We start from the raw sequence: 21487 nt of genomic DNA, 5'->3' as shown, positions 1-21487 counted from the left end.
GTTTTGCCAAGCTTTGGGTAGGTCAACAGGTAGCTAATGCCTGGGGAATAAGACTTCCATAAAATACTCCTCATGCTGAATATAGGCCCAAAATGTATGATAGAGTGCTATCCCTTTTAAGGAAAGTGAAGGTCTCTCATATCCCTTATGAGGAAATAAACCGTGTAATCATTCAAGGTATGTTATGCCCAGGATTAGAGAGGATCACCCCAGTGGGAAAACTAACTGAATCTGATTGTATTACAGTTTGGAAGAATGTAAACAATGGGTTTTTGTTCAATTCTCACAAAGATATTGCTTGGCAAGTGGTACATCAATGCTTACCTACTCGGGTGTTTCTGGAAAAAAGGAAATGTACAAAGAGTTCACAATGCCCTAAGTTTAAATGTGGAGAAGACGAGACTATCAGTCACTCATTTTGGTCCTGTAAATATGCTAGGGAGGTCTGGTCCCTGGTACAAGAATGGATGGCTGAGTTGTATAGAGCTCCAACTGAATTGGACCTTTTGTATGGTGAGCTGAATAGTGTGAACTCTGATGAATGGATTAGATGGTGGACAGTTATTAATGTCATCAAAGAAGGGATATGGAAGGCAAGAAATATTTCTTGCTTTAAAGGATATGACATACCAGCGGAAATAGTCTCTTCAAGCCTTGTTTCTATCCAGGACTATGTGTTAAGAGACAGGAAAACCCTTTCCTTTACGGAAATACTTAAGAAATGGAAATGTCCGATAAACTCTCAGATTCGCTTTCACCTTTGGGATGAAATGGAGGAATGAATTTTGATGGTCATTGGCTTTCTCTTGGTTTTGGCCTTTGTCCCATTTATGATGTTATAATTAGGCATTGTGTGAGAATGGAATTAAACATATTAATATTTTATAAATAATTTGGGAAATTGTGGCACATGCCAAGGCTGCAAGAGGTACTGTGGCCAGAAGTGGTGCAAAAGTTGCTTCAGTTCCAGACATGGTGTCTTTCTGAGAAGGAACTCATTACATATAACATTTGATTCTCAAGTAATATTTCTGATTATCATCAGTGTTCAGTCATATTTTTGTGGAAACCGTGAAACACTACCATTTAAAAATTTTGGTCAAGTAAGATTAAAAAAAAAGAAAGAATTATACTTTTATACAAAGAGGCATCAAACTGCTCAAAAGTGACATTAAAAAACATTTATAATGTTACAAAAGATTCTATTTAAAATAAATGCTGTTCTTTTGAACTTTCTATTCATCAAAGAATCCTGAAAAATAAAAATATAAAAATAAATATAATATCACGTTTCCACAAAAATATGACTGTTTTCAGCATTGAAATCAGAAATGTTGCTTGAGCATCAAATCATCATATTAGAATGATTTCTGAAGGATTATGTGACACTAAAGACTGCAGTAATAATGCTGACAATTCAGCTTTGATCACAGGAATAAATTACATTGTACAATATATTTACATAGACAACAGCTTACATGAACACATTTTAGAGCACAATAGTAGAAATGCAAGATAATTTGTTGTTGACAATAACACGCGCACGACTGAAGTGTGTTGGACTCACCCTGACTGGATTAAAACTCAATCCTCCTTTGACTCCAGGAGTAAAGGTACCAGACAGAGCCACTCTCAGTGGAAAGCCAGCTCCGGTGGGCAGATAAAACTCATTATCCATGAAGATGTAGTGAAGGAAAAGCTCATTGTCGACACTTGAGGACTCTTTTGAGGAACTATTTCAAAAATATAATGCTGATTAGTAATGCAAAGAAATTTCGGTGACTGAAAATTGTTGTTTTGGGGGATAGAAATCATTGACCCAAACAGTGACGTTTAATTAGCGTCTCTCTAATGGCGTGTTCAGCATCTATTTTGTTCCACAACGTGGATAAACTACAATGGGTAAACATGTCAGCTGTGTGGATGCTAGTGCTGGATTAACAATGTCGATTTCTCATTTTTAATCGATACTGATCAGGATTGTCAGATTTTTTATGTGAGTGTGTGGAGGCGGGGACTAATTTGCATATTCATTATTCCATACTAAATGACGCAAGGGTGTTGAGTTACATTGAAGCTATTTTTAAGGCATGAAGAAATTATTTTCACAGAAATTAATTTTTTTAAATATGTCATTTTGATTATCAAAGATGAGTTTTAAAGGATAAAATAATTGACTTTACTACATATTTTCTTGTAGCACCTCCCATCCAATAATCAATAAATGTGGATTTGTGTTGTGACAGATCGCTGAACTGAGCATCTCTTCCTCTTTACTACTAGTTACTACCAAATAAACATCAATGACCATCAGAAAGAATGTTCAAAGATACAGAAAAACTTACTGAAATCAATCATGTCTCATGTAATCAATCAGTGTTTCAACCACGGAAAGACATCAATAAAACAGTTTGAGAACAATGTCACGTAGTTACATTTACCTCTGAAAAGCCATTCAATGACCATAAACTTGATAGTCAGCTAGAAAAATGCATTTTGATAAATATATGCACTATATTACATATTCATTATATTTTTACTTATCCTGTTGTCTTCATTATTTAACGTATTTTTGAATAAATCTGTCATGAAAAAAGTTTTAGTACAGCCACAGTTTACTTATATTTCAACAACAAATTAGAGTAGAAACATAATTGTGTTATTAAAAAGTTGATATAACAACTGCCTTGTTTGCATTACTAATTCTGATGACAGAATCCATGTAATGACAGCTGTGGTTGGTAAAGCTGTACTCACGTCAGTGGGGATCATCTTAAGGAGATTGTGAATCATCTTGCCATCTTTTGTATCAAGATACCCAAGTTCAGCACCCAGAAGCTTGAGGTACACCATTGCTTCAGGAGCATCCTGGGCCTTTAAGTCCTCGATAAGCTTGTTGACACTATTTCATTGACTATGTTTTGAGAAGCCTGCAGGACACAGAAGAGATTGAGATTGGAATACAGCTGTAAAGAAATACATTTATTTGCAACTTTCACTACATTTAATACCTGTCTCTTCTTCCTATCGTTTCCCATGAACGGCAACATGTTGTCTAAGACCTCATTGAGTTCGGTGGGCATCTTGTCGGTGGCATATAAGGTGGTCTTCATGATAGTATCTGGGAAGAATCCATCGTCACCAAAGAGAGCCTCCACAATGGGCTCAAAGCCCTTTCCCTCTATGCCAATCTGAAAGCAAGAATCAAAGAGATTAGGGCTGCTTGATTATGGCAAACAGAATTTGGCAAAAATCAAACAGATTTCATAGGGCCATAATGAAGTAAATGTTGGAATTTTATTGACCTCTGTACCTCAATCAAGTCCATATCAAATCCAAAAGCATTCAAGGTCATCTCCAGCATGACCTCCCTTGGAAGTTCATTAGGAGATTCAAAGATCATGTTTCCCTCTAAAGATCCAAGTCTGTAGTACCGAGAGAGTTCGTTTGGTTCCATTAGCATTTCAATCTCATTGCCTTGAAAGGCCTCTCGAATCTTCTGTCTCAAGCTAGGGAGTAAACAAAACAAGATTACCTTTTCTTCTGAAAATTAGATTAGGTTCTTCCCATTAAATGTATTACTTACTCCAGGGTCTCTGGTGCTGTAGAGCTCAAGATGTTGCTGATATGAGAGATGATAAAGCTCTTGAACTGAGGATTTTCCTCAACAAGGAGAGCCGCTGTCAGTTGAGCGAGTTCAGCAGGCGTGGGGTTCTTCATCAAGATGAGATACGCAGCTACACGCTTCTGTACGGATGCGGCTCTGTCCAGAATAGCATGCATGAGCACCTCTCGGCCCTGTTAGAGCCATGAAATGACCTTTAGACTAGGGCTGTGACATGTATCAAAATAAAATCAATAACGCGATATGGCTTTAGTGCGATAGTCAATCGCGCATGCTGTGATTTTAATAAGTAAACACATGTTCAACCAGTTTCAGAATGATGTGCGTCATTTACACACGTTTACAATATGACACAGTGTTTCAGAGTCTCATTAGCTGTTTCTACCCATCTATGTTTGGGATATTACTGGATGGAAACGCCAAGATGCAGATTCTAAAAATTAGCATTAAAAAAACGTATGCACTTATTGAGGTGGCTAATTTTTTTTCCGATTAAGAAGACATGCGCATAAACTACGATGGAAACACATTTACCTAATAAATCCCTTTATGCGCAATAAAAAAATTCAGGTAACTTTGTCTCCAGGGGATGTGATTGGATAACTGTACTAACCAATGGACCAATCGCATCACAGAATCTCAGAGGTTGGTTTGACCTGAAGTGCCTGAGCCAAAGTCTGTCATAAGAATGATTTGGTTTAATTCCCTAGAAGCTTCTCACATGATTGCATTCACAAACAAAAGGAATCCTAACGCAAGATAACATGATATCATCAAGTCATTAATAATCTAGGAAAAAAGAGTCATAGTTTCTTACCCAATTGCAGCCTTTTTATTACAGATATTTTGCTACAATTTCCCAGGAAGTGACAATTTTGTTTTCTAACACACATTGACCGCATTCGCAACTTTGGATGGAAACAGAGCTAATTACCATTAATCAAGATGTTCTGAGACTCTGTGAGCTGCACGCGTGTAAATGAACATAGCGCATTTATTTATTTGCCAGCAACCCATCAAAATCTTTTTTAAAATATTTTCTATGCAGAAGAACTTCCCAACTAAATAACCCCAATCATTCTAGAATGATTCATTCTCTACAAATATAACTATTAGAGTCATTGGGAGAAACTTCCTGCTTTTTTTTCAATATATATCGCAATATATATCCCAAAATATCGCAATGTCAGTATTTTCCAATATTGTGCAGCCCTATTTTAGACTGACTTCAAACTCACCAAGAGCTGTGGGTTTATTTAACAGCTCACCTCTTCAGGTACAGGAATCTGTCTGTAGACCTGGACCGCGGCCTGTTGGACTGCAGGGGAGAGTGGAGAGTTATAGCCTATTGTTCATTTTGGCGTGTCAAATTCATTGTACAGTATGAGTACGATTTGGTCTATCAAAAATAATTTACAAAGTTTTTCCTTAAAATGCATGCACACATTACTCTGAAGCACAACAGTTACTGTACAGTGCTTGGCATTGGTCGAAAATAATTAAAAGAACGACTTTTTGATTGATCACTTCTTATGGATTAGGATGGCAATAAAATTACCAAAACATCAAAAAACAGACAGGAATTTTTATGCAGATAGTGGGAGAAAAACACAGACATTCTGAAATCAGATGGCAATAAAATCACAGTCTAACTCCTGTAAATGTTGTGTCACCCTGAGAAACAATTACCATCCGAATAGGGCTTTAGTTGTAGAGTCTTAAGTTGAATTTATTAGCATGTAGGAATTTGTGTGAACATACCTTCAAAGAAAGAAAGACGTGTTCCTGGTCACCTGTGCAATCACCGATCTGTTCAAGGGCGTAATCAGCCACTGCCTGGATCTCACTGGTGACTCCATCCGTCTCAAAGAGCCTTGGGTCACACAAAGAATAAAGATGTTGTTTTGATGAAAAGTTCACTTGCGTGAAACATGGACAACAGTCAGTGAGAAAAAACTGTAATTTGTTTGAAAGTGTCTTTTCACATGGTTGCAAATTAAAAAGTACTATATTTATACATTTGGCAAACACTTTTATCCACCGCATTCAAGGTAAACATTAAAAATCAAAATTTTGGAATAATAACATTGTGCATGCATTCCCTTGGAAGCCAAGATCTTGGTCAATCCTTAACTATTTGAACTACAGAAACACTACCAATTGGTAAAATTCAACTCATATGTTAGTTGACGATTTATTTTTAACTTAATCTAAAGTTTTAAATGTAATACATAACTACAGCAGTCCCTCACCTTCTCACAGCATTGCTGAGAGCGTAGTAGATGGGTTTGCTTGGCTTGAACTTTGCCATCGCCAACATTTCCTTCACAAGGACGCGGGAGGACCGGGGGATCATTCCCATGGCATATACAGCAGCGTCAATCTCACCCGAGAACTTGTCAAAGGTCCTGAATATCTGCATGACAGCACTGCTGCATTCTGGTGTACCGCAATGTAGCAAAGCCTGGTACGTCAAAGACTGAGAGATTTCCAATGCCTCGGGAACAACAGCCGTCAAGGTTTCAGCTTCCATCTTACGGATCACAGCTACGAGCTTGTGGGCCAAGTGGGCTCTCTTATGTCCATCGTTGGTCTTAGAAAGCCCAGCAATTTCCCTCAGAACAACAAGAGCAGCTTCTTTATCCTGGATGGGGCTCATGTCAACACTGCTGTCTGGATGGAGGGGTTTCATGTTGACCATATCTGGAGGAATAATAATAATAACAAATTATGAACATTCAATTCAATTCAATTCAAGCTTTATTTGTCATTGCATAAATACAGTGTATTGACACAACGAAATTACAAGTGCTACTCTAGATCAGTTTTAAAAGATAAATAATTAATAAAATAAATAAAATAAAATGCGCTAATTAATATATATATATATTAAACAAACAAACATCCCCCGTCCCTTTCATACATTGCACTCTCACTTTTTCTCACCCCCCACACTCACACACACCCTCCCACACACATGTGTAAAATAGCAGCAATTTTCAGCATAGCAGCAAGTTTCAGCATAGCAGCAAGTTTTAGCAAAATAAAAATACAAATAGATTATTTGCCAATGAGATCATCCCTAGAGGTAATATAATGTTTCACAGGGTTAATTGTATGTTCAGTGAACGTATTGCCCAGGGGAAAAAACTATTTGTTAATCTAGCAGTGCGAGCTTTCATTGACCTATAGCGTCTGCCAGAGGGAAGCAGGTTGAACAGGAGGTGAGCGGGGTGTGTAATGTCTTTAACAATGGATCTGGTCCGGTTGAGGCAGCGTGAGTTGGCAAGCTCTTCCAGGGAAGGAAGAGGACAACCTATGGTCTTTTGGGCTGAGCCTATGACCCTCTGCAGAGCCCTCCTGTCTGCCACAGAACATCCCGCATACCATGCTGTAATGCAAAAAGTAAGTACACTTTCAATGATTGACCGGTAAAAGGACACCAGCAGCTTCTGTTCAAGATGGTTTTTCCTGAGAATCCTCAGGAAATGTAGTCGCTGCTGGGCCTTTTTTGTGATTGCTTTAGTGTTTGTGGACCAAGAGAGATCTTCAGAAATGTTTACTCCCAATAATTTAAAAGATGAGACCCTTTCCACGCATTCACCGTTCAGGAGGAGTGGGGCGTGGGCTGTACTGTTTCGTCTGAAGTCTATGATGATTTCTTTGGTTTTTATTGTGTTCAGCAATAGGTTGTTTGATGAGCACCAGGTAGACAGGTGCTGGACCTCGTCTCTGTACTCTGTCTCATCACCACCTGAAATGAGACCGACCACCGTGGTGTCATCTGCAAATTTTATGATGAGGTTGGAAGGGTGGGAGGGGGAGCAGTCAGAAGTATAGAGTGTGTACAAGAGTGGGCTCAGCACACAGCCTTGGGGGGAGCCAGTGCTAAGTGTAAGGGGGGAGGAGAGATGGTGACCAAGTCTCACTTGGTGTAGTCTGTTGGAGAGAAAGTCTTTTATCCAAGCACAGGTGGAGGGGGGGAGGTGTAAGCCCAAAAGTTTTTTAATCAGAATGTCCGGGATTATAGTGTTGAAGGCTGAGCTAAAATCTATGAAGAGTAATCTTGCATAGCTGCCTGAGTGTTCGAGGTGGCTCAGCGTAGCGTGGAGGGTGATGGCTATGGCATCCTCAGTAGAGCGGTTTGGCCTATAGGCAAACTGGTGAGGGTCGAATGATGGTGGGAGACAGGCCTTGATGTGCTGGGCAACCAGCCTTTCCAAACACTTCATTACCAGTGATGTTAGTGCGATGGGCCTAAAGTCATTCAGGCTTTTCCGTGCTGATGTTTTTGGAACTGGGATGATGGTGGTGGATTTCCAGCAAGATGGAACGATGGCTCGGGTCAGAGAGATGTTGAAGATCTTGGTTAAAATCCCCGTTAGTTGGTCTGCACAGGCCCTGAGTACTTTCCCTGGTACTCCATCGGGTCCAGCCGCCTTCCTTGGGTTCACTTCCCTTAGTGCTCTCCTCACCTGATGTTCCTGGAGGGATAGCGAGGTGCTAGTGAAGGCTGGGGGAGGAGCTGAATGACCATTCACCTCAAACCGGGCAAAGAAACTGTTTAATTCCTCTGCCATTTTTGCATCAGGTTTGGTAGATGTAATGTTGTGGCCCTTGTGTTGTAATCCCTGCCACACTTGACGTGGGTTGTTATCCATGATGTATCCCTCAATTTTCCTTTTGTATGCTACCTTAGCAGCCCTGATGCCCTTCCTTAGGTTAGCTCTGGCTGAGCTGTACTGTGCCCTATCCCCTGACCTGAATGCTGTGTTGCGATCCCTGATAAGGAGCCGCACTTCACTTGTCATCCATGGTTTCTCATTTGGGAAAACCCTGATCCGTTTAGTGACGGTGACATTTTCAGTACAGAATGTGATGTAGGATAGGACAGACTCTGTATACTCACAATTCACAAACCACAATTCATACCAAAGAGATGTTCTCTTACTGTGGTCAAAGGCTCTGTCACTGTACTCAGCAAATCCCAGAAGGGTCAAGGCCTGTTTGCCAGTATTGACCACTCCATATTCTCCCCTGGTTGAGTCAAAGTCATAGAGACAAACATCAGTGTATGAGCATCCAAGATACTTAATGTACATTTATGCATTTAGCAGAAGCTTTTATCCAAAGCATTTAAAGTTACCATAAAAGTCAAAATGGACAATTCTTATTTTTCATGGAATATCACAGTATTTATTATAAATTATTTATCTGTGCACATCATTATTTTGTTAAATTCATGTTCCTCGTAATCTTGAATCAGAACTTCCTCTCCCTCTTGTGGCGACTTCTCTTCTCTTCTCTGATGACCAGGGCGGGGCAACCTGTCACTCACATGAGATCAGCCAAAAGCAAACCACAACCATCCAATCAATTCCCCACGGACAAAAACCAAAACAGCAAAATATTTCTTGTCTCATGACATTAAGTTATGAATTATTAAATGATTCAGGCTATATTTCCAATTAAAAACAGCAGAATTCAAGTAGTTTGCACCACTGGATTTTACTGTTATTAACATTTCTATCATAAAACAGTGTTGAATATTGTTTAGGTACTTAGATCTTACCTCACACTATTTTAATGTAAAAAAACAGAAGTAACGTGCTGAAATTCATGTTATGACATTGGCATTGATAGAGCTATGCACTACATTTACATGAGCTACAGGAATTTATTATTTCACTTACTTATGTGAAAAGAGCGCAAGAACATGTTTTTCGGAACAAGTTCCAGAGGTCATGTGGTGCTGCTCATTATTAAACTTGTAGATGCAGGTCTGGTTGCTTCTGATCAGCTGAGCAAGAGGATGTTTCTTGGGAAGAGAGAAGGACAAACATTGTATATCTCAACCTACTCGTCTCCACTGGGTTTTAAAGGGGTCATGATATGGATTTTTATTATTTTAATGATTATTATTTTAATATGTTCCTTGAGGTTCCCTCTATAACTAATTGTCACAAAAGTTTAAGCCTTGCCAAATTAAACAAGAAGAAGCAAAAGGGAACTCCTTTCGTTACTCATGCGCTGTGAGGGAAGTGTAAACATCGGAAGCCATTATCAGTTAATTAGTTATGTCTTAAGTGAACGTAAACAGTCAAGAAAGACAATGCATGTGTGGCAAAAAGTTAGTTTTAGGCTTGTCAGTAAAGAACCACTGATTGGCTAACATCATTGCATAGGAAAAAGTATATATGCCCACTAGCTATTGCATGTGAGTAAATGTTTTGAAAATATTATCCATATGTAGTGTGTAATAGAGTTGTTTGTGAATGTAAAAGGTCTGCAAAGATCAAAGTGCAGATAAATGGAGTTATTAGGCCAGATTTACTAACAGCTTGCACCAGCACAAACCCTCTTTTGGCGTTAAAAAACGTTAAACGTTTTTTTTAAAAAAAGTTAAACAGAAAAAAAATTGCGCTGAAAAGGTGTGGACAGGGTTATTATTGCAGCTGGCCTTCGTTACTGTTACTGTTTGTATCACTGTGTATCAAGTGCTGAGAAAGAGCTGAAATTCAGATATGCTAATGGTTTCCGACCAATCACAGCAGACTGGGCCATCTGACCAATCAAAGCATTGGATGAAAGTAAAACTCAAAAACAAAATTAGCAACCTTTAAAATAGCATAATGGAGCACTTTAGTTCTAGGTCTCTGAACTCACCATGCCGGTGATGAGGGCGAGGGGACTGGTGTGGTCTTCGACTGGCCTGAACTTGTCACAATCGGACAAGTCTCTTCTAAGGGTGACTTCGGTGGCGATGTCCTCTCTGGTGTTCACGACATAGTCAGTCTTACACAGACCGTAGATGGTGGGCTGGAATAGAAACGGTCTGAATGTTAGAAGTGGATTTGACATGAGCGTCTTCCCATTCAAGAATTAAGTTTATCAAAGGACCAGGGCTACACAATCCCGAAAACTGACATTGCGGTATTTTGGTTTTCTGTGATATATATTGCGATTTAAAAATGCAGGAATTTGCTGAATGCTGAATGATTTAGGAATTTATTTGTGACTCTGAGTGTCTCTCTTTGGTCACAAAAAATCCCAGGATGTCTTTCAAAAGAGTAGGGGTGTAACCCCGGCATCCTGGCCAAATTTGCCCAGTGGCCTCTGTCCATCATGGCCTCCTAATCATCCCCATATATATATACTAACTGGCTTCATCACCCTGTCTCCTCTCCACCAATAAGCTGGTGTGTGTTGGGCGTTCTGGCGCAATATGGCTGCTGTCGCATCATCCAGGTGGAGCTGCACCATTGGTGGTGTATGAGGAGATTCCCCCTTCTATGTAAAAGCGCTTTGAGTGCCAAGAAAAACGCTATATAAACGTAATGAATTATTATTAGTGGGTGCTTGCCAAAGGCGAAGCAACACTATTGTTATTGCTCATACTTATTATTATTTTCTTCTTTATTATTCCGCCGAATGTTTGACGTGCTACTCCTCCCGCAGCTTTTGACACAGACCCATGAATGAGGCGTCAAATCGTGCGGATTATTCGAGAATGGTGTGCTATGACTTTTATAAATGATCAGGGGTACGGTGTTCGCCCTAGGGGCGAAAAAGCAGCCGAAAAATCCCATAGACTTAACATTGCGACAAACTTTGACAAGTCATAGCTCAGAGCGATGATTTCACAGAAACTTTTGATTTGCCACATTTGAAGAGGCTGGCAGGCTCTGTAAGAACATACCTCACAATGGGGTAAAAGTTGCACCCCTGGGGGGCAGGAGTTGCCCAAAATTTCCCATTGACTTACTATGGAGTAGGACGGCCCATGAAATGCATGCGTTTCACCTACTATGGTAAATTGCATAGGGATTTTGTATTGAACATAACTCTGGATCACAGTGTCATAGAGACAAGGGGGTGGGCTCATTTTACTCAGATGACCAATCAATTTCTCAGGATCATTGTGAATCTATTAAGCCACGCCCTAGCAACCATTTAGAGCACCTTAGCAACAAGTTCCATAGACTTCTATTGAAAGAGCTCAAAGGGATATCTCCGGACTGAATTGTCATAGAAACATGAGGGTGGTCTCATTTGACTTGGGGCAGCAAACAGCCAATCATGAATCACCTCAACACTTCCTAGCCCCTCCCTAGCAACCATTGTCAAGCACCTTAGCAACCAAAATCCAAAGAGGGATATCTTCCATTCTGAATGTCACAGAGGCATGGGAGTTGGTTTATATCATTCAAAGTGACAAGAAGCCTTTGTAGTTTCATCATTGGCAGCTGCCAAGCCACTCCCTCAACCAAATAGAGTACGCTAGCAACCAAAATCCAAAGAGGGATATCTTCCATTCTGAATGTCACAGAGGCATGGGAGTTGGTTTATATCATTCATAGTGAATAGAAACCTTTGCAGTTTCATGATTGGCAGCTGCCAAGCAACTCCATAGCAACCAAACAGAGTACCCTAGCAACCGTTTAGCAAAACGTATATCTCTGCATCAAAACATCGTATAGAGATGGGGCTTGGCTTTTTGACTAAATCATGGTAAACTATGGTAAATCATGCTAGAATTATGGTAAATCATACTACAACATGGTAAATCATAGTAAACTATGGTAAATCATGGTAGAATCATAGTAAATCATTCTAGAACATGGTAAATCATGGTATACTATAGTAAATCATGGTAAACTATGGTAAATCGTGGTAAATCATGGTAAACTATGGTAAATCATGGTAAACCATGCTAGCAACTAGTGTTGCTTTCGTCAACGAAAATGATGACGAAATATTGTCGTCAACGAACCTTTATCACCTGACGAAAACGAGACGAGACGAGACGTAAATGCTGGTCATGTGACGATGACTAAAATACATGTATAATGCAATATTGCTGACGAATAAAAACGAGACTAAATGTGGTTTACAAAATAAAAACTATGCTAAAATGTCTCTTCATTTTCGTTGACCAAAACGAGACGAGACGAAATGTTAACGTCACGACGAATGAGAGAGTTGTGCGTGAACCCATAGCTTTGTTGGCATTAAATTCTGGTTTGCGATCTGGTCACCCGATTATCAGCGAATTTAACAATATTACTCCATTAGTTATTCCATAAAAATGTCTCATTGATATATTTGACACATTCATAATCATTACTTTTGCCGGTTCTTTGTGACAGCTGTTATGTGGGTTATTGGCAGCGTCACCCTCCGGTTACATGAACGCGTCAGCGCATCAGCACCAGAACATGGAGATTTTATTTTAGAGAATAATCGCACAACCTATTCGATATTCTACAATTAAATAAACTAATCGAATATCCAAAAATCGTGACTCATCCCTGCATGGAATCTCTTGTTTCTTTTCCCAAATCTTACCCATTTTCTAAGGGGATTATAAACGTTTCTTCATTGGTTCGCTTTTAATTCGGCCTATTATATTCGTATTCTTTACTGTGGTAAAGTAGAAAAACGCTGTAGGACAGAGAGCCTACATTTGTACTTGCATGTCAAATTCTTTTTAACACAGTTTGTGCTTGTTATTAGACATGGTAAGGCGCGTCAAGTTTAGTTGTAAAGCGCTTTTCACACGCGCGGGTGATTTTTTGTTTCACTTTCTCTGGCAGCGCAATATCAAACATAGTCTAAATATCTCGCCCTTGTGGAGGATAAAATTCGCTCATCAGACCAATTTACATCAAGTAGAAAACATGAAGATATCAGAAAAGAGATCGATGGTAAATCGATATCGGTTACCCTAGCAACCAAAATCCAAAGAGGGATATCTTCCATTCTGAATGTCACACAGGCATGGGAGTTGGTTTATATAATTCATACTGACAAGCAGCCTTTGGAGTTTCATGATTGGCAGCTGCCAAGCCACTCCCTAGCAACCAAATAGAGTACCCTAGCAACCAAAATCCAAAGAGGGATATCTTCCATTCTGAATGTCACAGAGGCATGGGAGTTGGATTATATCATTCATACTGACAAGAAGCCTTTGGAATTTCATCATTGGCAGCTGCCAAGCAACTCCATAGCAACCAAACAGAGTACCCTAGCAACCAAAATCCAAAGAGGGATGTCTTCCATTCTGAATGTCACAGAGGCATGGGAGTTGGTTTCTATCATTCATACTGACAAGCAGCCTTTGGAGTTTCATGATTGGCAGCTGCCAAGCCACTCCCTAGCAACCAAACAGAGTACCCTACCAACCAGAATCCAAAGAGGGATATCTTCCATTCTGAATGTCACAGAGGCATGGGAGTTGGTTTATATATAGTGACAAGAAGCCTTTGCAGTTTCATCATTGGCAGCTGCCAAGCAACTCCATAGCAACCAAAGAGAGTACCCTAGCAACCATTTAGCAAAACGTATATCTCTGCATCAAAACATCGTATAGAGATGGGGCTTGGCTCTTTTGATCATGGTAAACTATGGTAAATCATGCTAAACTATGGTAAATCATGGTAAATCATGGTAAATCATGTTAGAATCATAGTAAATCATACTAGAACATGGTAAATCATGGTATACTATAGTAAATCATGGTAAACTATGGTAAATTGTGGTAAATCATTGTAAACTATGGTAAATCATGGTAAACCATGCTAGCAACGTGGCTAAAATGAAACTCATGCTAACATGATGCTAGTTACATGCTAATCATGCTAGCATGATGCTAGCAACATGCCAATAATGCTAGCATGATACTAGCTACATGCTAATTATGCTAGCTTCTTGCTATGAACATGTTAGCAAACATGCTATTCATGTTAGCATATTGCTAAAAACATGCTAACATCATGCTAACAACACGCTAATCATGCTAGCTACATGCTAATCATGCTAGCTTTTGCTAAAAACATGCTGGCATGATGTTAGCAACATGCTAATCATATTAACATCATGCTAGCTACATGCTAATCATGCTAGCTTTTGCTAAAAACATGCTAGCATGATGTTAGCAACATGCTAATCATATTAACATCATGCTAGCTACATGCTAATCATGCTAACAACATGCTAGCTACATGCTAACAACATGCTAGCATTAACAAGCTAACAACATGCTAATTTAGTTAACATCTTGTTAAAAACTAGCTAACCACAACCTAGCATCCGAGTGGCGAGTTTTGCCACTGCAAGCACCCACTCACATTTTCTTCAGGAAATTCTAGTTATTCTAGTACAAAACTAGTACATTCTAGTTATTATTATTATTTTAAAGTTCTAAATAAAAGGTTATTGGAGTACGTTTTACAAGAAAATACTGTTTCAGTTTTTCTACTTCAAAATTTCACGTTTAATTCAATGTGTTGCTGTTTCTTTGTTACTAGCAAAGAAATTCTAAATTTACTAGCAATTTCTGAGTGAAAAGTGTTTCAAAGTAAATTCTACACTGTTTCTTTAGGGTTAAAAATATATATATTTTTTAAAGTGCTCAAAAATAAAAATGAGTTGAGTTTTCATAGACCACATTCCCAGTGTTTCAATAAGAAATAAATGTAATACTAATGATAAAACTAATGTAAATTTTTTTTTAAAAATCAAGTAATACAATTTATTTTATTTTACTGTAAAATTACAATTCAAATATTTACATCTTAATTTCTTAATTTTTAAAGAGTCACCCACCAAGGTTTTATTTTGACAAGTTGCCGGCAAATAAAAATATGCGATTCTGGTTTCAGATTGAAACTCAGCATTTGGTTCATTCACATGCTTGTAACCCATGATATCAGGTGTAGATGACGTACTTCACTCTGAAACCACTAACACCTATATTTATTTATTTACCATAATTAAATTGCAGCCTGTGCGATCTGACAAACGCAATAAGCCATATCACAATCCCGATTTCATTTTGATAAATCGTGCAGCCCTGCAACGGATCATGTCTTTGTTCCTGTCCTCCTCAAGCACTGGGACAGCAAGAGCAGAGATGATTCCCCTCTTGATGTTGAGGATGTTTATCAGCTCGTCTTCCTCAGGGAAAAGCTTGATGTCATCGTCTCCCTCAACAGTGAACTTCAAAGGGAGTCTGAACAAAGAGAGACGAGTCTGCTGAATATGACCATATGCCAGTGACTGAATTATACGACCTAGGGTGCTGATTGAGATGCACCCTAGTTATTGTTAGTGTTTTGTTAGATCCAAGGTTAGAACAAATCTGTGAGGGCTGAATGAAGGAGAAAGTAGAGGACCCAGTTGCAGAAACGAGATCTCAGTCAGGGAGTACACTTAATGTCTCCTTAATGTAATTCAAAAACAGAATCTCCAAATGTTCCAAGGAGTCAATACAAAGATGATAAAGTAATTCCAAACAAAAACTCCAAATTGTCCCAAGGAGTCGGTACAAAAAAATCCAAAAGAGATTCTAGAAACATCAAAGGATAAATGATGTTTCCCAAAAAGGTAAATTAAAAAAATCCCAAACCTTCCATGGGAAAAAAATAAGGACAACAAAATGAAAAAGTCAGATAGTCAAACTGAGCAAATAAATCCAGAGAAAATCACAAGAGGAATTCACCAAAAGACTGGAGAGGTTGGTCTCAACATAACAAACACTAAACAGAGGAACAGAGCAACTTAATACACTCACAGGAAATGAGGCACAGGTGAGAACAATAGCACATGATCAAATGGTGAGAAACTGAAATGAAAGACAATGAGGGCCTCTAGATGCCAAAACTAACTCATAAACCTAACAAGTGTGAACAGTCCTTTACCTCTCCATGGCGGTTTTGAAGTCCTCTGCACCAGCAGCTGCTCCAAACACAGGCTTTCCATCTGCATCGACGTCAATCACTTCACTCAGTGTGCAGTCGGTGGTGCGCACAATGTAGATGCATGTACCAGGAGCTGCAATCTCAACCTAATACGATATTCACACTGCGTTGCTGAAAAACCAGTAGTATCTTTAGAGTTTGATGTGGTGAAATGAACTCGTACTGTACCTTGCAGCTGGCCTTGGGACCGTTGACAGCCCCATTCAAAGCATTCAAGGACTCTGTCTCATAGAAGTATTCATACTTGTTGAAGGGCTAGTATCTTTTGGCCACTAGACGAAGCAGAGCATCTCATTTAATACACATTATCCACAAGTGAGAAACTGCAGGAATACATGCTGAAATTTAATATTGAATGAAAGATCATTGCAACTGTAGGATTTGCATGTACAGTAGATTCTGCAGAATAATTGAGACATACTCAAGCATGGCGCTTCTTCGTCCTGAGCTTCTGCAATACAAAACAACTGCACATTACTAGACTGAAATAAAACTCGAGCGTTTGCACTGTAATTACATCTGTAGTCAGGGATGAAAATGTTCAAAAACACCAACTTGAATGTATGTGTAATCCTTTAGTAGTCTAAATACAGCACTTTTAGAAAACTACAGACTGGTATACGCTTTTCCATTCATTGCTAAGACATTTGAATGAGCTGGACAACAACAAGTCTAATTTCAAAAGCGGACACTCAACTGAGTCTGCCCTGATCTCGGTTATTGAAGCTCTGAGACTGGCAAGAGTAGCTTCCAAATCCTTAGTACTCATCTTTCTGGATCTGTCTGCTGCTTTTGACGCGGTTAACCACCAGATCCTCCTGTCAATCCTCAAGATAAAGGGCATCTCAGGAACCTCTGAGTACTCAGGAGTCCTTCAGGGTGTCGTGGAGGGGTGAGGTGCCTCAGGGCTCAGTGCTGGGACCGCTTCTCTTCTGCATCTACATGTCATCACTGGGATCTTTCATTCAGAAACATGGTTTTTCCCATCACTGCTATGCTGACGACACACAACTCTTTCTCTCATCCCAACCAGAGGATCTGACGGACATTTCTTGCTGGATGAAGGACCACCACCTTCAACTCAACCTTGTGAAGACAGAACTACTAGTAGTCTCGGCCAACCCAACACTTCAACAACTTCTCCATTCAGCTGTAGGTTCATCAACCTCCTCTCAGGACAGCCAGGAACCTTGTAGTTGTGATTGATGATCAGTTGAACTTTACAGACCACATTGCTAGAACTGCGCGGTCCTGAAGATTTGCCTTATACAACATGAGGAGGACCTTCATATCGGAGCTATACAACTCCTGGTCCAAACTCTTGTTCTCTCCAGACTGGACTATTGTAATGCTCTCTCCTTCCAGCTTCACTGTCAAACCTCTGCAACTGATCCAGAATCTAGAAGAGTGTCTTTATCGAGCCGAAGAGACGCACGTCACTACTCTCCTCATAAACTTGCACTGGAGGTCAATCGCTGCTTGATTGATTGTATTATTCTCCTCATTTGTAAGCTGCTTTGGTTAAAAGCGTCTGCTAAATGATTAAATGTAAATGTAAAGTTCTTTATTGCAATGGCATTCAAAAACAAGAAATACCAGCCTGAAAAAAATATAATTAATTCAAAAGTTCTGATTGTAGTGCTTAGCACATCATAATTATTCTTATTTTTTATCTCATAATAACGACTTATGTCAAATTCAAAATTATGACTTATGTCAATTTCGACTTTTTATGTCCTAACTTCAACTTGGGTCATAATTTACATAATTATGAGATAAATGTACTTTTCTCTTATAATTATGACTTGCATAATTATTCTGTATAATTATTATTATGACTTATGTCAATTTCAACTTTTTATGTCATGATTTTTACTTTTCAATCTCAAAATTATGATTTATCATGTTGTAATTTCACATTTTTATCTCATAATTATATATTTTTTTACTTAACTTTTGACTCAAAACTAATATAAAAAGCCACAATTATGACTTAGCATGTCAGAATTATGACTTTTTATGTAATAAGTTTGACTCTTATCTCATAATTATGACTTGCAAGTGTTTGCATTTTGTACTTTTTATGTCATAATTACTATGTATAATTATTATTATGACTTAGTATGTCGACTTTTTATGGCATGATTTGACTTTTTAGTTTCACAATTATAAACAAGTAGGTCATAATTTAGACTTTTCATCTCAAACTTTTTGTCATAATTAAGATTTACTAAAGCATGATTCTTTATCTCATGTGGCGGAAATGGGCTTCCATATGGATTTCATATGTATCTCAACAATGTATCCTTTTAAACTGGAAAAAATTATTCTCCGATATTTGAATTATTTAAACAAAGCAAAAATGATACACGGAATATTTAATGTGTTTTAAGGACAAATCTCGCTTAATTTTAATATACATGTCATTTTGCATCTTTAGTAAATGTATTTTATTACCTAAAAAAATACAGAGAAAGAAAATCACTTTTTGTGATATTTCGATTTGTGTTACTCAGAATGAGCGGCAGTAGAGATACTTACTGGACATGGCGATGGTCAAAAGCAGCAGAAGACGGAGCTTATTGTCGACCATGATGACTTCAGAAAATTTCTTCTCTTCACAGCCTCAGTTTTCAGAACATTTATAGCAAAACAAACTCATGTGAGCAATGAGTGCTTGTTCGTTTCAGCCCTTACTCCAAAGTTCATTCAGGCTGTGGCAGAATAAAGCTCAAACCGAGCCAAGTTTGAGATTGATTTCTCAAAGTGACCGACAGCACAAACAGACATAGTTTACTAAACATTTGGCTTGCCTTTTATTTGCTCAGTTTGTTGTTTCAGTATATTATCGATATAAGTGCACTGACACAATCGGAGGACAAAAAGAAAAAAGAAAAAAGAAATTGAGTTACACAGTGTGTGCAACTTCTCAGTCTTGCTGAATCTATATATACTGTATATGTTCATGTTTAGTTCATTAGTTTTAAATAAACAAGGACTTTGTGACAAACAGAAACTCCTGATGTGCATATTCTGATCTGAACTAATGCAAGGAAAATTCTGCTGCAGGAAAGAAATTAAAGAGTCTATTTAGAATTCAGAAACCCTTGTTATAAGTGACACCGGTGGCCGTTAAGTGAACTGCAGTAGCAGCTTATTGCTCGTACACACGTAAATGAACATGATATAATGAACATGATTCAAAACCCCAATTTTCTCACATATTTTTGTTCTTAGAAGTAAAAATAAGTTGAAAATACTGTTGCAGTGATATACTGTAAACGAACATCCCGATGCCGTCTACGCTGCAGAGAGTGATGGATATGTTTGCACCAGCTCTGCGATTCACCGGCATCATGTCGACAGATGAGGTCATTAAAGGGGTGGTTGATTATGATTTCACTTTTTTAACTTTAGTTAGTGTGTATTGTTGCTGTTTGAGCATAAACAAAATCTGTAAAGTTACGACGCTCAAAGTTCAATGCAAAAGGAGATATTTTCTTTTACAGAAATTGTTTTTAAGGACTACAACAAACGACTGGTAGGGACTACAATGAGCTTCTTCCCAGGTTGGTGACATCACAAACCCTCAAATTTACATAAACCCCGCCCCCGGGAACAGCAACAAAGGGGGCGAAGCCATGTTGGGCTGCTTTAGAGAAGAGGAAGAGTTGTCTTTGACTTTACACCCCCTAAAAAGTTTGTCCTAATGCTGACAAACTTAGAGAGGTTAAAATTTATTTTTAACACTGTTCCTGAACATTAACGTCAATTATTATTTGTAGTTGTGTTTTCTATTAGCAGTTCCAATTATAAGCTTAATGTATTTGCTATGATAGCTATATTGTAAAGCTTTGCCTCCGCTAGCCTGCTAACTAACATTACAGTATTGATGTAGTCTTCACTGTAGCTTTTGTAAGCTCTTGATTTTGTTAGACTGTTCATCGCCCCTTAGGAAAATAAACCATAGTTTTGTGATCGATTACTGTTTGTATTACCATCGTTTTCCAACAAGTACCATGACTAAATGGTGTATTACATCATGTATAAAAAGTATAAGAGAAAAAAAACATACCACTCTGAAACGTCCTGTGAAATCAGTGCTTGCAAAGTCAGTGCTTGAAATCTGTTCAGCACAATCCTCTTGTTCGTTAACATTGTCAGGGTCTGAATCGGGCTGAAAAATGGTTTGAAATACACGCCACAGTAAATATTTAAATCGGAGTATAGCTTGCGGTTAAGGAGGGGCGGGACATTTCCCGCTGTCAATCACAACACACTGGGCCAGCTAACCAATCACAGCGCATTTCATATTTCAGAAGGAGGAGCTTCATCGAAAACGTTGCATTCAACCAGACTGGGGAGAGAGGAGCTGTAATAATGTTTTTAATCAATCAAGCAAGCATGAAAACATATGTAAACATATTCTAGTACACCCCAAAAACAAAATCAAGACTTCGTAAAAGGGCATAATAGGACCCCTTTACATGTACACTGTTATGACAGTCTGATTGATAATTAGTACTTAATTCAAGTATATTTGAGACTATAGACTATAGATCTGGCTGAACATGAAATGAACATTTTTACATATAACTCCTTCAAAGTGGATATGGATTATATTTTAGGAGACACACAATTGTAGACTCTGAACTCTTCACACTGACCTGAATTAATTTTGAATGACAATGAACTACAGTACGCTGAACTTTAGACACCAAAATACACTTCTACACACTGATACTGATTTCTGGTGTAGAGAATTTGAGCTTCTGTTTTGGTACATCTTTAAAAAAAAGTCACCTTTTATTACACACACACACACGCACACACACACAAATATATATACAGTATAATAAAATATATTATTAACAATATATTTACTTTAAATTATGAGAAATAAGTCACAACTATGGTTTAATTTTCTTGCATATGTTTTTATAGATTTTAACAGGTCTCAGAGCAGCAGATGATAGTAACTTTTTGGTCTTTTATGGAGTGCAAAGGTCATGTGGATAACTGTTAATATATTTTTATGGTGCTTTTTTGGGGTCTTTTTTGTTACTCTTCAGTGTAAATTACCATCCATTTACCATGTAGC

At 38.4% G+C, this 21487-nt stretch overlaps 1 protein-coding gene across 6 annotated transcripts in view; it reads right to left on the bottom strand.

Annotated features, from left to right (window-relative positions):
• Window positions 1-19024, bottom strand: part of LOC311068298 (apolipoprotein B-100-like) — a 44120-nt gene extending 25096 nt beyond the window's left edge. The window contains exons 1-16 of one of the 6 annotated variants that reach the window (XM_084090650.1): window positions 18928-19024; window positions 16808-16837; window positions 16555-16658; window positions 16327-16472; window positions 15395-15638; window positions 10292-10444; window positions 9319-9443; window positions 8577-8662; window positions 5878-6328; window positions 5387-5498; window positions 4894-4943; window positions 3587-3798; window positions 3314-3509; window positions 3012-3191; window positions 2758-2930; window positions 1568-1733 (exon numbers count right to left, since the gene is read on the bottom strand). In XM_084090650.1, coding sequence (XP_083946776.1) covers window positions 3738-3798; window positions 4894-4943; window positions 5387-5498; window positions 5878-6328; window positions 8577-8662; window positions 9319-9443; window positions 10292-10444; window positions 15395-15397 — 1041 coding nt within the window. In that variant the 5' untranslated portion in view covers window positions 15398-15638; window positions 16327-16472; window positions 16555-16658; window positions 16808-16837; window positions 18928-19024 and the 3' untranslated portion in view covers window positions 1568-1733; window positions 2758-2930; window positions 3012-3191; window positions 3314-3509; window positions 3587-3737. Of the gene's footprint in view, window positions 1-1567; window positions 1734-2757; window positions 2931-3011; window positions 3192-3313; window positions 3510-3586; window positions 3799-4863; window positions 4944-5386; window positions 5499-5877; window positions 6329-8576; window positions 8663-9318; window positions 9444-10291; window positions 10445-15394; window positions 15639-16326; window positions 16473-16554; window positions 16659-16807; window positions 16838-18927 lie in introns of those variants that run through there. The other 5 variants (XM_084090654.1, XM_084090655.1, XM_084090651.1 and 2 more) reach the window with 5 other exon arrangements.
• Between the last annotated feature and the right edge of the window lie 2463 nt (window positions 19025-21487).

The sequence above is a fragment of the Abramis brama genome (assembly GCF_963993115.1).
Source record: "Abramis brama genome assembly, chromosome: 18".
NCBI lineage: Eukaryota > Metazoa > Chordata > Actinopteri > Cypriniformes > Leuciscidae > Abramis > Abramis brama.
Note: the sequence above shows the minus strand (reverse complement) of the source record. Positions and strands in the feature narration are given on the sequence as shown.